General features: G+C 51.2%; 4 protein-coding genes across 4 annotated transcripts; 2 read left to right on the top strand and 2 right to left on the bottom strand.

Annotated features, from left to right (window-relative positions):
* Positions 1-505: 505 nt before the first annotated feature.
* Positions 506-2701, bottom strand: PV08_05786 (uncharacterized protein; the record flags this gene model as incomplete). Its single annotated transcript, XM_016380125.1, has 1 exon — positions 506-2701. The coding sequence occupies one exon, from the start codon at positions 2699-2701 to the stop codon at positions 506-508; it is 2196 nt and encodes a 731-aa protein (XP_016235952.1).
* Positions 2702-4339: 1638 nt separating this feature from the next.
* On the bottom strand, positions 4340-6076 carry PV08_05787 (uncharacterized protein; the record flags this gene model as incomplete). The annotated part of the gene is made up of 4 exons (XM_016380126.1): positions 4340-4588; positions 4641-4798; positions 4849-5736; positions 5785-6076. The coding sequence occupies 4 exons, from the start codon at positions 6074-6076 to the stop codon at positions 4340-4342; spliced, it is 1587 nt and encodes a 528-aa protein (XP_016235953.1).
* A 972-nt stretch (positions 6077-7048) lies between these two features.
* On the top strand, positions 7049-8408 carry PV08_05788 (uncharacterized protein; the record flags this gene model as incomplete). Its single annotated transcript, XM_016380127.1, has 2 exons — positions 7049-7600; positions 7653-8408. The coding sequence occupies 2 exons, from the start codon at positions 7049-7051 to the stop codon at positions 8406-8408; spliced, it is 1308 nt and encodes a 435-aa protein (XP_016235954.1).
* A 661-nt stretch (positions 8409-9069) lies between these two features.
* PV08_05789 (xanthine dehydrogenase) lies at positions 9070-13152 on the top strand (the record flags this gene model as incomplete). Its single annotated transcript, XM_016380128.1, has 1 exon — positions 9070-13152. The coding sequence occupies one exon, from the start codon at positions 9070-9072 to the stop codon at positions 13150-13152; it is 4083 nt and encodes a 1360-aa protein (XP_016235955.1).
* Positions 13153-13307: the final 155 nt, after the last annotated feature.

The raw sequence follows: 13307 nt of genomic DNA on the forward strand, positions 1-13307 counted from the left end.
GGGATCGAGGGCTCTCGAAAGATTGGCGGAGAAATGGCATAGTCTTTCCACCAAAGGAAGAAAGGCTGTCTGCACCACTGGAGAAGGGGCAGGGAAGGAACTCTGGTCCCTCGGTCGTTGTCGTGGGAATGCCTTTGTCGACGAGAGAACAATGACCGGGTATTGTTCGCACGCTCCTTGACTGATTGGTCCGATCGGTTCTCAACTCGACAGAGCTTTCCTCCACAAAGCATGTCAACACTCAACATACACACGCACATAACGCAATGCCACCCGGGGGCTGCGTTCATCACTTCTCATACTCATTATCGGAATTCCATCCTCTCCACAAATGTGCCCTTACTCTCCGCTGTATCGCATTTCTAGACTTTGTATTGCTCATCTAATACGATGCTTGAATTGTGCATTCCTGCAGACAGCCCGTATGTTTGATCCTGGGAAGCTGGGGTTTGTATGTCCAACGTGTCATTTCCAAGAACGCTTCAAAAGGTAAGTAAGAAGATATTCAGTCGCCTTTCCAGATACTTCCGCGTTTGCTATCAATTCCTGTCATCTGTGTCTGTTCATAGCCTCGATGGCCCGCGTAGCCAAGGTTTGAGTCAAATTGCTCTTCCGCCCTTAGTTCCATTTCTTTGGAAGGGGTGTACTTTGGCGCAGGAGACATTGGTCTCCCAGCGTTAATGTCAGCCAACGGGACATCCACGAACCCGGCATATCGATCTTGATTGTCGGAACGGAAGTCGGCATTTGGCGCGGCGGGGCCGCCTTCACCTCTCATCTTGTCTCGGCTTGACCATTGCATCAACGCCCGAATCGTGGCAATCAATACGATCATGAACCAAACAAGGAGGAGGGAGGTTGAGATGAGTGCCTCTGTGCGGATGCCACTTTCCACTTCGTCCACGACTCTTGCCACGGCGCTTGATATTTTGTTGCTCGCTGCATCTCCTGGACTGGCTAGGAACGAGTCGTCCGGATTGCTTGTTGACGCTAGACTTGCAACAGCACCCAAGCTGAAGGTATCGTTCGCAAGAGTTGGAAATTCAACATGTGCATTATCATGAACCCATGTCAAGCCTTTCTGAATGCCTGCAATCTTCAGGAGAAGAAGACAGTTTAAAACTTCCATGATCGGCTCATACAGGGGAGTGTTGCCGAAGGTGGCGTTGAGAACATCGCTAGTTTTGTCCACGAAAGTATTGAGAGTATCATTGACTGCAGTCGTCGTGGTGGTTACCCATCCCAACATATCCTTGTTAACGTCGTCGCTGACTGAAGCTATGGCTGCATTTGTTCCGACAGCCCATTGCTCGGATGCATTGTTGAGTTGCGCGACGACTTTGTCGGAGAAAGAGGTGACTTGGTTCGTGAGATTGGGGACTTCCTTCGCCATCGAGCGAAGGAGAATGGCCTGGCAAGCACACGCAAGCAGGCCCGTGACGGCTAAAGCCAGGACGAACAGTGCCGCGTCAGTAGTTGCATATGCTACGACCCAGCGAGTCAAGCTCTTTTTCCGCTGTGACTCAAAACGTTGAGACATTTTCAATCCTGCCGAGGCCGTGTAAGGTCTGCTGACAATGTATACCACGTCCATAGGATCAAGGTCGTTCGCTTTGACGATCTGGCTTCGGGCTTGCATGATGCGCCAGCGTCTGATCTCACGCCATGCCATTGGGACCATTGCCAAGATCGCAAGGACTAAAAGGATGCCAATGGCGACTTTTTTGGCGGCGGAAAGCAGGTCTACTAGACCATCAAAGAAGTCATTGATACCGTCGTTGTCACTACAGAAAGTAAGTTGCTCTTTCTGCGGGACGGGAAACAATGATCGGTTGAACGTGTACGTTCCCAAAGACTGATTAATGAGTTGTTTGACTTCGTCAAAGGGAAGGCGGATGACACCCTCGGTGAGATTCTTCACGTCATCGAAGGTTGGGATCGAATTGTTGAGCTTTTGAAGATCTGCCGTAAGGTTGCCTGGCAACTTGAGGCCTTCCAGGGTATTCACCTCTTTGGTAAGGTTTAGTGGAGGTGGTGTAGGAACTGATACTCCGAAGGCTGTGAAACCTTTCAAAGCGTCCAGAAATTTGTTGTATGCAGATTCAAAGTCGCCTAAAGCGTCGGACATGTCACCTCCAAGGCTTTTGGTTAAACTGTTGAGGCTCTTTTGCGCGGAGTCGAGTGTCCCGATGACTGTGTGTAGACTTCCGCTGACGGCTAGAGTGATCAGGCAAAGATAGGTGTTTGTCATCATTCCGATCACAAACACTACGATTTCTTCAACAGCTGTAACACTCAGGGTAGTCGTCTGCATCAGACCGCTGATCGATTTCTCAACACCAGTTGCAGCCAATTCATTTAGTCCTTGGGACATGTAATGAGGCATGGATGCCATGGTGGAACCCATCGATTCAACGTCTGAACATGCTGAAAGAGCCTCACGTCGCGCTGAGCCTAGACTGTTGTCAAGCCCAGAGATAGCGATAAGGGTGCGAGCGAGGACAAGGAGGAGTAAGATGGTCCATCGATTGAGCCATATCTGTGATAAACGAGCCCGGAGGCCGAGGTAGGGTGTGATGGATGGTGCAGTGTGTGACAATAACCGAGGTGGGCCTTGGTTGGAGTAGTAGTCTTGTATCTCATGACTGCCGGCAGGCATGGATGGAGGAGGGCCAGCCGTGAAGGCTGACGGTGCGGACATGGTGTAGAAATTGGCTGGAAATTATCTGAAGGAGATGTCGAGTTAGGTTTGCAAGGTCTTGATCAATATCTGATGCGCAATGAATTATGCAATATGTTGTCTGTTGTACAGGAAATATGAACCCGAAAAGAAAGTGGTGATGGTACAGGTGGCAAAGGATATCAAGTTATGGGCTCGAACAAGGAACTATTTTGAACCAAACAAAGGAAATTCGTCACTCAAGAGAAGGAGTGATGTTTCGACAATAGCGAGAATAGTGACAAAGGCAGTTGACAAAAGATGAGGGCGAAGCAGCACAATAAGAACAATGGAAGCAGACAGTAGTGAATTCTGCCATACGTACCGCGTTTCCAGTCAACCTCCACTCCCCGCCGCAAGAGTCCAGCGACATTTTGCGCAAAGCTCTTCTTGAGCATCAGGAAGGAAATGATGTTTCAAGAGAGTTGCGCAAGTCGTGGACCAAGGACATCGGCTGGTCGTGATATCTCCAGGTGAATCGGCGCGTAATCCAGAAATAGCGCGACCAGGCTGAAGAAGCGCCCACCAACCATCGCTTCCTCTCTTCTCACACGCCAGACACGCGGTCTCACGTGCGAGTTGAATTGAGACAGGGTGAGATGGCAGCCTCGGCGCTCCTCCAGTTTGCTTCACTACCTGCCCAGCACTCTCGTGGCAGTCCTTAACATGCATGGTCCCGTCGGAAAGATCTCAGGCTTATGGTCTGAAGTCGTCGATTTGTTGAGGCGGACGAGCGCAGTTGCAGGATCAGCCACGAGAGACTGGGGAGGCAGACACTGTGAAGCAATCCGATGGCCTGAATGAGTGTCTGCAGAAGGACAGCAAAGTAGTGCAAAAGCAGGATATTAATGCGATGATGATTTCAGCCACCAACCGTGTGGCGTTGCAATAAGCTTCTTGTGCGTTTCGTCATTCCTTGATTTAATCCGGGTCGAGTCTCTTTGCCATTCCATTTCTGGTCTAGTTTCCCTCATACCCAATCTCTACCTGCAGCACGAGTACGAGTACGACGAGCACGAGTAATAACGAATGCGCAGGCACAAGGCAGTCCCTGTCCCTGCTACGATACCTGAATGCTACCTGGCCAGGAAAATGATACACCCGGCAATTATGAATCTGTCAGCACTGTGGTCTGAGCCGCGAATTGTTGCTAAGCATCGGCCTAGCCCTTCTTCCATTCTCTTAGCAATTCGCTTTACGCAACGGAAGTGCAAAGTAGCCACACACAACACAAGGATGCTCAAATATGACCATGAATGGCCCGCAAGTCATAATTGCGAGTGCTGCAAGGTCCTGAGACCGATGGGTCTGCTAAATGCAGCTTCCCGGCACTGCAAGAAGACACGACGAAGAGTCATGGTCAAGCGATTCGGTTCACGCTGATATCGTGGTGGATCGTGCAGCAGGGTAACAGTCATCGTCGTCAAGCGGTATGTCCCATCATCGGATCGCGGCAAGGGTCACAAAGGCACGGTACTGTAGAGCAATGGCGTAAAGGTGAGTGTGTGGCGGTCAATTTTCCAAGCAGTGCGAATCAAGTCGTCGAGTGGTTCAAGGTCATCCGCCAAAAGAAAATCAGAGATTCCAATCACGAGCCAGGTCACGGTCACCCAACAGGCCTTATCGTTGCTCACCTTGACCTTGGCCACCCTGCTGCTGTTGTTGTGCTGCCATTGCGGCATACCACATCTGGAGGTAATTCTGATAGCCACCGTAAGCAGCGTAGGGATCTGCAGCTCCGGCGGCGGGGGGTGGCGCAGCCGGCTGAGCAGGTGTCGATGCACCCGGCGGTGGGTAGCTGGGCTGCTGTTGTGATGTGTAACGATCGGTGTAGTCATCGCGGCCATCGCGAGCTTGGGATCGAGCACGCTGGCAAAGTGTTAGGGGTAGTGCTCAGTGTAACGATGCTGGAGCGACTTACCACTGTGTCAACCTTGTCCATAATAGCACGTTTCGCAGCGTCAATAGCATGGCGACTGCCGATCAGACCAATCTCGCGCTCGACATCCCGACCAGAAGCAGGCGAGACATTGATCTTGCATCCTGTTTGATTCTGCATGTCACGAATCGACTCACCCCCTAGCAATAGCGTTAGCTGAATCCTTTGAGATCACGCGCGCGAAGCGTACCTTTCCCTATAATCATGCCTACGGCCTCTCCAGGAACATACACTGTTTCTGAGATCTTGCCTTGGGTTTCTTCTCGCTCTCGATGAAGGTCTTTGATACTGATACCCTTCTGATCACTTTCGACGATTTCCAAGATCAGGTCTCTGGCGTACTGTTGAGCTGAGACACTGCCAATAAGATTGACAGGCCGCAGTCCGTTGATGCTCTTGTTCTCGCCGAGGATGTTGACATGGCATCCGCTCTTATCTTGCAGATCACGGATTGTCTCTCCACCTCGACCAATGATCAAGCCTACGGTGCGGTCAGGCACCATCATCTGAAGGCTGTCACCGTCTTTGCTGGTGGGAACGGAAGCTTTGCTCGGTCCCCTCGATTTCTCTGGACCGCCTCCCCCGCCTCCCCCGCCTCTCTTGGCCACATCGTTGTCGTCAATAACTCTGAAGATCTCAGCCTTTGCGGCTGACCGTGCTGCGCGACTGCCTGAGATTCTGCAGTGTCTCTGTGTGCCGGCGACCTCGGGTCCATCCAAGAATTGGACGCGCGCACCTGTAGTATTCTCGATCCTTCGCAAGTTTTCCCCTGAACGTCCGATCACCAAACCAACGACTCCTTTCTCTAGAGGCAGAACTTCCGATTCACCTTCAGCACCCGCACCCCGCTCGCGTCCAGGAGATCTGTCGTCTCTGAATCTGGCAGGAGAATACCGCCCACCTCTCGGGGAAAGCGATCTCTCTCTCGTGTAAGCGCGTTCGTTCCCACGTCTCTCATCGCGATAGGGGTTATAGCTGTCGCGGTAAGAGTCTCGGTTCATCCTGGGCGGCGACCTCGATGGAGACCGTGAGCGTCGATAGGCTCGACTGCCGGAGCGCGGATCTGTGTTGATGGGGGCTGCCTACTTGTAAGCTTAATCCAAAGGGAGAAGATAGAAAAACCTACGTCTACTAGGGTCGTAAGGAATGCCTTTTTCAGCAGCGATGCCTCGGGCTTTGGCAATCGCATCTGCGATGCTAACGGAACCCGAACTGACGGGCTTTATGCCTGCCAGATCAACACTACCGGAACTGATGGGCGGAGGAAGGCCATAGGCTGGCGGCGCGCCACCGGGAGGAGTGGCATATTGCGGCGGAGGGAAGCCGGCTCCTGGTAATGGCGGAGGAGCTTGGGACGGTGTTCCTCCTTGTCGCTGTTGTGCAGCAAGTGCAGCAAGGATGTTGCTTAAATCCGACATCACAAAACCCAACTTCGGTTGGTGTGGATGAGAACAACCAAAGACAATGAAAGGAATAAGGGACGCAAATGAAGCTGGGATCAATTGATCCTGTCCTGTATGTGCAACAAGAATGAGTTAGTCCCCCGTGTGCAGTCGCAGCCGAGTCTTGTGGCTCGGCGCAAATTTCAGGCTGCACGTGATATCCACGTGACTGAGACTTTCGACGCTAAGCTGCAAGGAGATGCCAGTCGGGTTGGACGTCTACCCCGATTGTTGTCCACTAGTCTTTTCTATTCATTCTTCCATACGAAAACCAAACGATCTGTTCGATGCATCTGAGCCTGCAGAGTCGAGCTTCAGTCCCTGAAAGCGAAAACACCGATCCCAGTAGCGTAGATTGTTGCAATCTTGTGCCGCCACAGACCCTACTTCTCAGCAACAGCAATGCCATCACCCCGACGGACGTAGAAGTCGCAAAGAAATCCAGGGCATAACAATGACTGCGTCACTCCCGGCGCAACAGTCCTTACAATTTCTTCAGCGGCAAGATTCACTATGGTCATATTGTTTGGTCCTTGTTTGGCTTTCGTTTGGCAAGGACATCTGCATGCCTGCTGCGGGAAACCGACTGGCTGCAACGATGCTTCCTTCTATGTGGTTGGGAACAAAGACTTCCAAAGGAGGGCAATGTCGGAATAATACCACGGAGAATCACCATTTTGACCGCGTTCTTTATCAGGAGCCTCTGTTCTTGTTCATGAATATCATCTATCTCCTATGGTATTTTTTGGACGCAGTATTCTGGCGGCACAATCCAATTTATAGCTGAACTAGGTCTCTGGAATCTACCGAATATGTGCAGTATTTGTACCGCCGTTCTCTACTGACACCGCGTACGCGTACACACGCGTGTGACTGTTAATGTGCTGGAGCAGGGTCAGGTTCACTTAAACCTGTGATTCTTTCTTTTCAGGACCGGTGTGGGCAATCATGAACACCTCAAATGACCGAGTGGCCAGCACGCCATCCGGATGCGAAGATACTCTCAGGATGAAGAGAACGGGAACAAGATTGACCAAGACGCAGATTCCTGTCCAGGTCGCGGCGAGCGATGCAGGACAGCCTCAGCCACAAAACACTGCCCTTCTTGGTTCCCATGAACCCCCCAGTCCTCAGCTTCGAACTTTTTCCGAAGTGGTATCTGGGAAGGCTCCGCAGTTATCGGCCACCAATTATGGGGAAAGTGCAGCGGGTCAAACTACTCTAGGATATGAAGAACAAAATCATCATGAGAGGCATCAGGGACATCACACCAGAGCGTTCCGAGCAAAGGAGACTTCAACATGGGAGGAAGATTTCCCTAGCCTCCCTAGCAAGGCAACACCCCCTCAGCGGCATTACCATACGACCACGCACAAAGCCCTAAGCAACAGTGGAGCGGCCATCCCGTTTCCAGGTAGAGCTCCTTCGAACAAGCCCGTTGATAGCTCTAGAAGTGGTGCAACTCATAGCCGCAAGGGGCGACATGAAGAGCAGATCCAGGTACATGAAACCATGAGCAAGGATAGGAACACGGAGGACTGATCTGTGGTAGATTTACGAAGTTGATAGAGAACCAGAAGTCAAGCCTTTCAGATTTGACGAGTATGATCTGCGCCTGCGTTGTAGGAAGCCAGACTGCCGCAAAATGACAAGTTGCTGGGATTACTCTGTTGTCATCTGCCCTGGATGTGGACCAAACAGCTACGTAAGATATTGCAGCAGACAACATCTCTACGACGACATTCAATACCACTGGGTGTATCATTGTGGAAGACACCGCATTACCGACAACATCGAGCGCACCACGATCCGCCCTCATCAAAACCCTCATCGCCCCTATGCCCTTGGTAAAGGCTTTAATTCGGTCGAGAGACATCGGCAGGCTGTGTACCGATCGCTGGAACCAGGTGATTTCTTCCTGTTCGATGACGTTGGTCTGCTAAAGCCAGATTTCATCGAACCAACACCAGAACAGTGGTATCTGATGCGAGGAACGGGTCCATGTGTCTTCCAGCTGTTCTTCCCTGATGACATGACCAATGAATCCAGACGGAACGTGTTCAATACCACAATTCTCGAATGTCTCGGGGTAGGGTTTCCCCGAGCAGAAAAAAGCTGCCTCACTGCTTTGCACCTGGTCAGGGAGTCCTTCATTTTGACGGGCAATTGGACGGAGCAGATGCTGAACTTGTTGTGTTTACAGCTTGCGGGAGAATGGGGTGGCTTCAAGGTTCCAGAGAGCTTTTACAATGTCAAAGCAGCAAACTTGGCGTGGCGGAGACACCGCATCCTCCCACCAACACCCTGACCCTTGCTGTGGCTCTCTTGTGGCTCGCAGGCTGAGAAAATTGGATTAGGTATGACATTCTTTGTTTGGATAGTACAGAGATGAAGGCAGAGTCAGCAACAAATGTGACGGCCTCTCGATCTCTTATTGGATGGCTCGAGTACGAAGTGTGTACCCCAACTTTCGCACGGAGTGAGAGGTAGTCGGCGCCCTCCGAAGGCACGTGACTGCGATATAGGGCTCCGCAGGAGATATGCGACTCTGTGCGATGCGATAGAGGGGCATCGAGAGTAATTGCTTCTCATCCCATTCGCTGTCCCTCTCTCGATCGCTCCTCTATCAGATCGTTTTCCATGCGTGGCCTGTGTCTGATTCGCGCGTCCACCTCCTTCCTGGCCGCTTCCTATCAACTCTAGGCATAAATTGCTTTTGTGATGAGGTGAGAGTTTCAGATCCTGATAAGGCCAATTTGTTTCTTGGTCCTCGTTCGGCTGGCATTTCCTTGTCATCGTACAATCTGATCTTCTTTGCCGTACCCCGCTGTGATAGACTGTCTCCTCTCCGTACTCATACTCGCTTCTATTAGGCTATTGCCACCCAGAAGCAAACTTGGAATGCTGATTCTATAGATTGGCTCACTCCCTCCCGTCCCTTGTTGGACTTCTCGCACAATCCTTACAACATGGCTCCAGGCCTTCTTGACCCAGCTGCGACCGTCGAAAAGGTCGTCTCGTTATCCTCCTTGACCGAGAGTTACGATGATACGATCCGTTTCTATCTCAATGGCACCAAGGTCGAGCTGGATGCTGTTGATCCAGAAATCACACTGCTGGAATACTTGAGGGGTATTGGGTTGACGGGCACCAAACTTGGCTGCGCAGAAGGTGGATGTGGTGCCTGCACAGTCGTCGTGTCGCAGATGAATCCTACCACTGGCAAGATCTATCATGCTTCTGTCAATGCCTGTCTGGCACCTCTGGTCAGCGTCGACGGCAAGCATGTTATCACAATTGAAGGCATTGGCTCCTCGAAGAGCCCGCATCCGGCACAGCAAAGGGTCGCCGTGGCTAGCGGTAGCCAATGTGGCTTTTGTACACCGGGTATAGTAATGAGCTTGTATGCGCTTCTCAGGAACAACAGCTCAGAGCCATCTGAAGAGGAGGTCGAAGAAGCATTTGATGGCAACTTGTGCCGCTGCACCGGCTACAGACCCATCCTTGATGCAGCCCAAAGTTTCAATAACAAATGCGGACGCTCAACTGCGAACGGCGGCTCCGGCTGCTGCATGGAGAACGGTGGTTCATGCAAGCGTTCTGATGAATCTCTTGATACGAATGGCGCCGCCGAAAAGAAGTTCACACCCCCATCATTTATCCCTTACGATAAGTCGACCGAATTGATCTACCCTCCCTCGCTCAAGAAGCACGAATTTAAGCCTCTAGCTTTCGGTAACAAGAGAAAGAAGTGGTACAGACCTGTTACACTTGAACAGCTCCTGGAGATCAAGAACGCCTATCCACAGGCCAAGCTCATTGGAGGCAGCACCGAAACGCAGATCGAGATCAAGTTTAAAGCCATGTCATATCCTGCTTCCGTGTACGTGGGAGATATTGCAGAACTTCGCAAGTATTCGTTCCATGACGATTATCTTGAGATCGGTGGCAATGTTGCTTTGACCGATTTAGAAAACATCTGCGACGAGGCTGTCAAACACTACGGCCTACCAAAGGCACAACCTTTCTCTGCAATCAAGAAGGCAATCAGATACTTTGCTGGCCGCCAAATCAGAAATGTTGGAACCCCAGCTGGTAACCTCGCAACAGCGTCTCCTATATCTGACCTCAACCCAGTTTTCGTGGCCACAAATTCGACATTGATTGCGAAGTCACTAAAGAAGACAACTGAAATCCCCATGGGGAGTTTCTTCAAGAGCTACAGAGTGACAGCTCTGCCGGAAGATGCGGTCATCGCTGCGATGAGAGTTCCTATCGCCTCAGAAAAGGGAGAGTACATCAGAACCTACAAGCAGGCAAAGAGGAAAGACGACGATATTGCAATCGTAAATGCCTGTTTGAGAGTGCATCTCGATGATTCCTATAAGGTCACCAGTGCGAATCTGGTATATGGTGGCATGGCTCCGATCACTACCCTAGCTAAGAATGCCTCCGAATTTATTGTTGGGAAAACATTCACAGACCCGCAAACGCTCGAGGGAGTAATGAATGCTCTGGAAAAGGACTTCAGCCTTCCTTTCGGTGTCCCGGGCGGTATGGCCACGTACCGAAAGTCCCTTGCTCTTGGATTCTTTTATCGGTTCTATCAAGATGTGCTTACCAACATCGAAGAAGTAAGCCAGCAAGCTGACAAGGAAGTCATCGAAGAGATCGAAAGGGAAATTTCTCGAGGCCAGAAAGATCTTGATGCAACTGCTGCTTACACCCAGAAGGTGCTTGGCAAGGCTAATCCACATGTCGCTGCCCTCAAACAATGCACAGGAGAAGCTCAGTACACGGACGACATTCCATTACAGAAAAATGAATTGATAGGGTGCCTTGTCCTGTCAACAAAGGCTCATGCGAAGATCAAGGTTGACGCCAGTCCTGCCTTAGACCTTCCGGGCGTTGTCGCCTGGGTTGACAGAAACGATGTTGTCAATCCACAGGCTAACTGGTGGGGTGCCCCGGTTTGCGACGAAGTCTTCTTTGCGGAGGATGAGGTTTTCACAGCTGGCCAACCGATAGGCATGGTGTTAGCTAACACTGCTGCCCAAGCTTCCGCCGGCGCACGTGCTGTTTTGATCCAGTATGAGGAGCTGCCCGCTATCTATACAATTGAGGAAGCCATAGAGAAGCAAAGCTTTTTCGAGCACTATAGGTACATTCGCAAGGGCGATGTTGACAAAGCGTTCAAGGACTGTGATTACGTGTTTGAAGGCACTGCAAGAATGGGCGGTCAGGAACACTTCTATCTCGAAACCAATGCAGCTGTTGCCATTCCCAAGCCTGAGGATGGTGAAATGGAAATCTGGTCAAGCACACAGAACCCGACAGAAACACAAGCCTATGTCGCCAAAGCGCTCGGAGTACAGAACAATAAGATCGTATCAAAAGTCAAACGTCTGGGTGGCGGCTTCGGTGGCAAGGAAACACGGTCCATCCAGCTATCCACGATATGTGCCGTCGCAGCCAACAAAGTTCGACGACCGGTTCGATGCATGCTTAACAGAGATGAAGATATTATGACCTCTGGGCAGAGACATCCGTTCCTCGGCATCTGGAAAGTTGGCGTGAACAAGGATGGCAAGATCCAAGCACTCCAGGCCAAAGTATTCAACAACGGTGGCTGGTCACAAGATTTGTCCGCCGCCGTCGTTGATCGAGCCCTCTCCCACATTGATGGCTGCTACAACATTCCGAATGTCGACGTTGACGGCCGTATTTGTAAGACCAATACGGTCTCAAACAGCGCATTTCGCGGGTTCGGCGGGCCTCAGGGCATGTTCATCGCCGAATGCTACATGTCTGAAGTGGCTGATCACCTCGGCATGTCCGTCGACAAACTCCGTGAAATCAACTTCTACAAAGAAGGCGAGGAAACCCACTTCAATCAAGCTCTCGAAGACTTCCACGTCCCACTGATGTGGGAACAAGTCAAAGAATCCGCAGAGTATGAAGCCCGTCGCAAGGCTGTCGATGAATTCAACGCCACTCACAAATGGCAGAAGAAGGGCCTTGCTATGATTCCCACCAAGTTCGGCATCTCCTTCACAGCGCTATTTCTCAATCAAGCCGGCGCATTAGTGCATATTTATCACGATGGATCTGTACTAGTCGCCCATGGTGGAACAGAAATGGGCCAAGGTCTACATACGAAGATTTGCATGATTGTTGCGGAAGCACTGCAGGTGCCACTGTCTGATGTCCACATCACAGAGACTGCGACTAATACTGTCGCCAATACATCGTCCACTGCAGCTTCTGCATCATCTGATTTGAATGGCTACGCCGCGTACAACGCATGCATGCAAATCAATGAGCGTCTTGCTCCGTACCGAGAGAAGCTCGGTCCCAGTGCATCAATGAAGGAACTCGCACACGCAGCGTACTTTGACCGCGTCAACCTGAGTGCGAACGGATTCTACAAGACACCCGAGATCGGATATATCTGGGGTCCGAACCCAGCTGATCCGTCGCTTGAAAACACAGGCAAGATGTTCTTCTACTTCACTCAGGGCGTCACGGCGTCAGAAGTTCTGATTGACACCTTGACTGGCGACTGGACAGTTCTCAGAACAGACATCAAGATGGACGTGGGTCGAAGTATCAACCCAGCCATCGACTACGGCCAGATCGAGGGAGCATACGTCCAGGGCCAGGGCCTCTTCACAACTGAGGAGAGCTTGTGGCACAGAGCCAGCGGACAGATATTCACCCGTGGTCCGGGCGCTTACAAGATCCCCGGCTTCCGCGATATTCCACAGGTGTTCAATGTGAGCCTGCTCAAGGACGTCGAGTGGAAGAACCTCCGCACCATCCAGCGCAGCCGAGGTGTAGGTGAGCCGCCGTTGTTCATGGGCAGTGCGGTATTTTTCGCCATTCGCGACGCTTTGAAGGCGGCAAGAAAGCAATTTGGCGAAGAGGAGGTATTGAGTTTGAGAAGTCCAGCGACACCAGAACGTATCAGGATCTCGTGTGCCGATCCCATCTTGAAGAGATGTGTCGTTGAGCCGAGAGAGGGAGAGAAGAGTTTCTTTATCTCGATTTGAGAATAGCTCAAGCATCACGGTGTGGTGGGTAAGGTAGTACAGTTCTGATTGTGTAGAGTTTGATCTGCCCGATGATGATAGTCCCTCCCAGTATAAATAGGGACATTTGTCTCGCTGATTTCGTTACGGATTGGATATTGTGCGATATGATATAT

This window comes from Exophiala spinifera (assembly GCF_000836115.1).
Source record: "Exophiala spinifera strain CBS 89968 unplaced genomic scaffold supercont1.4, whole genome shotgun sequence".
NCBI lineage: Eukaryota > Fungi > Ascomycota > Eurotiomycetes > Chaetothyriales > Herpotrichiellaceae > Exophiala > Exophiala spinifera.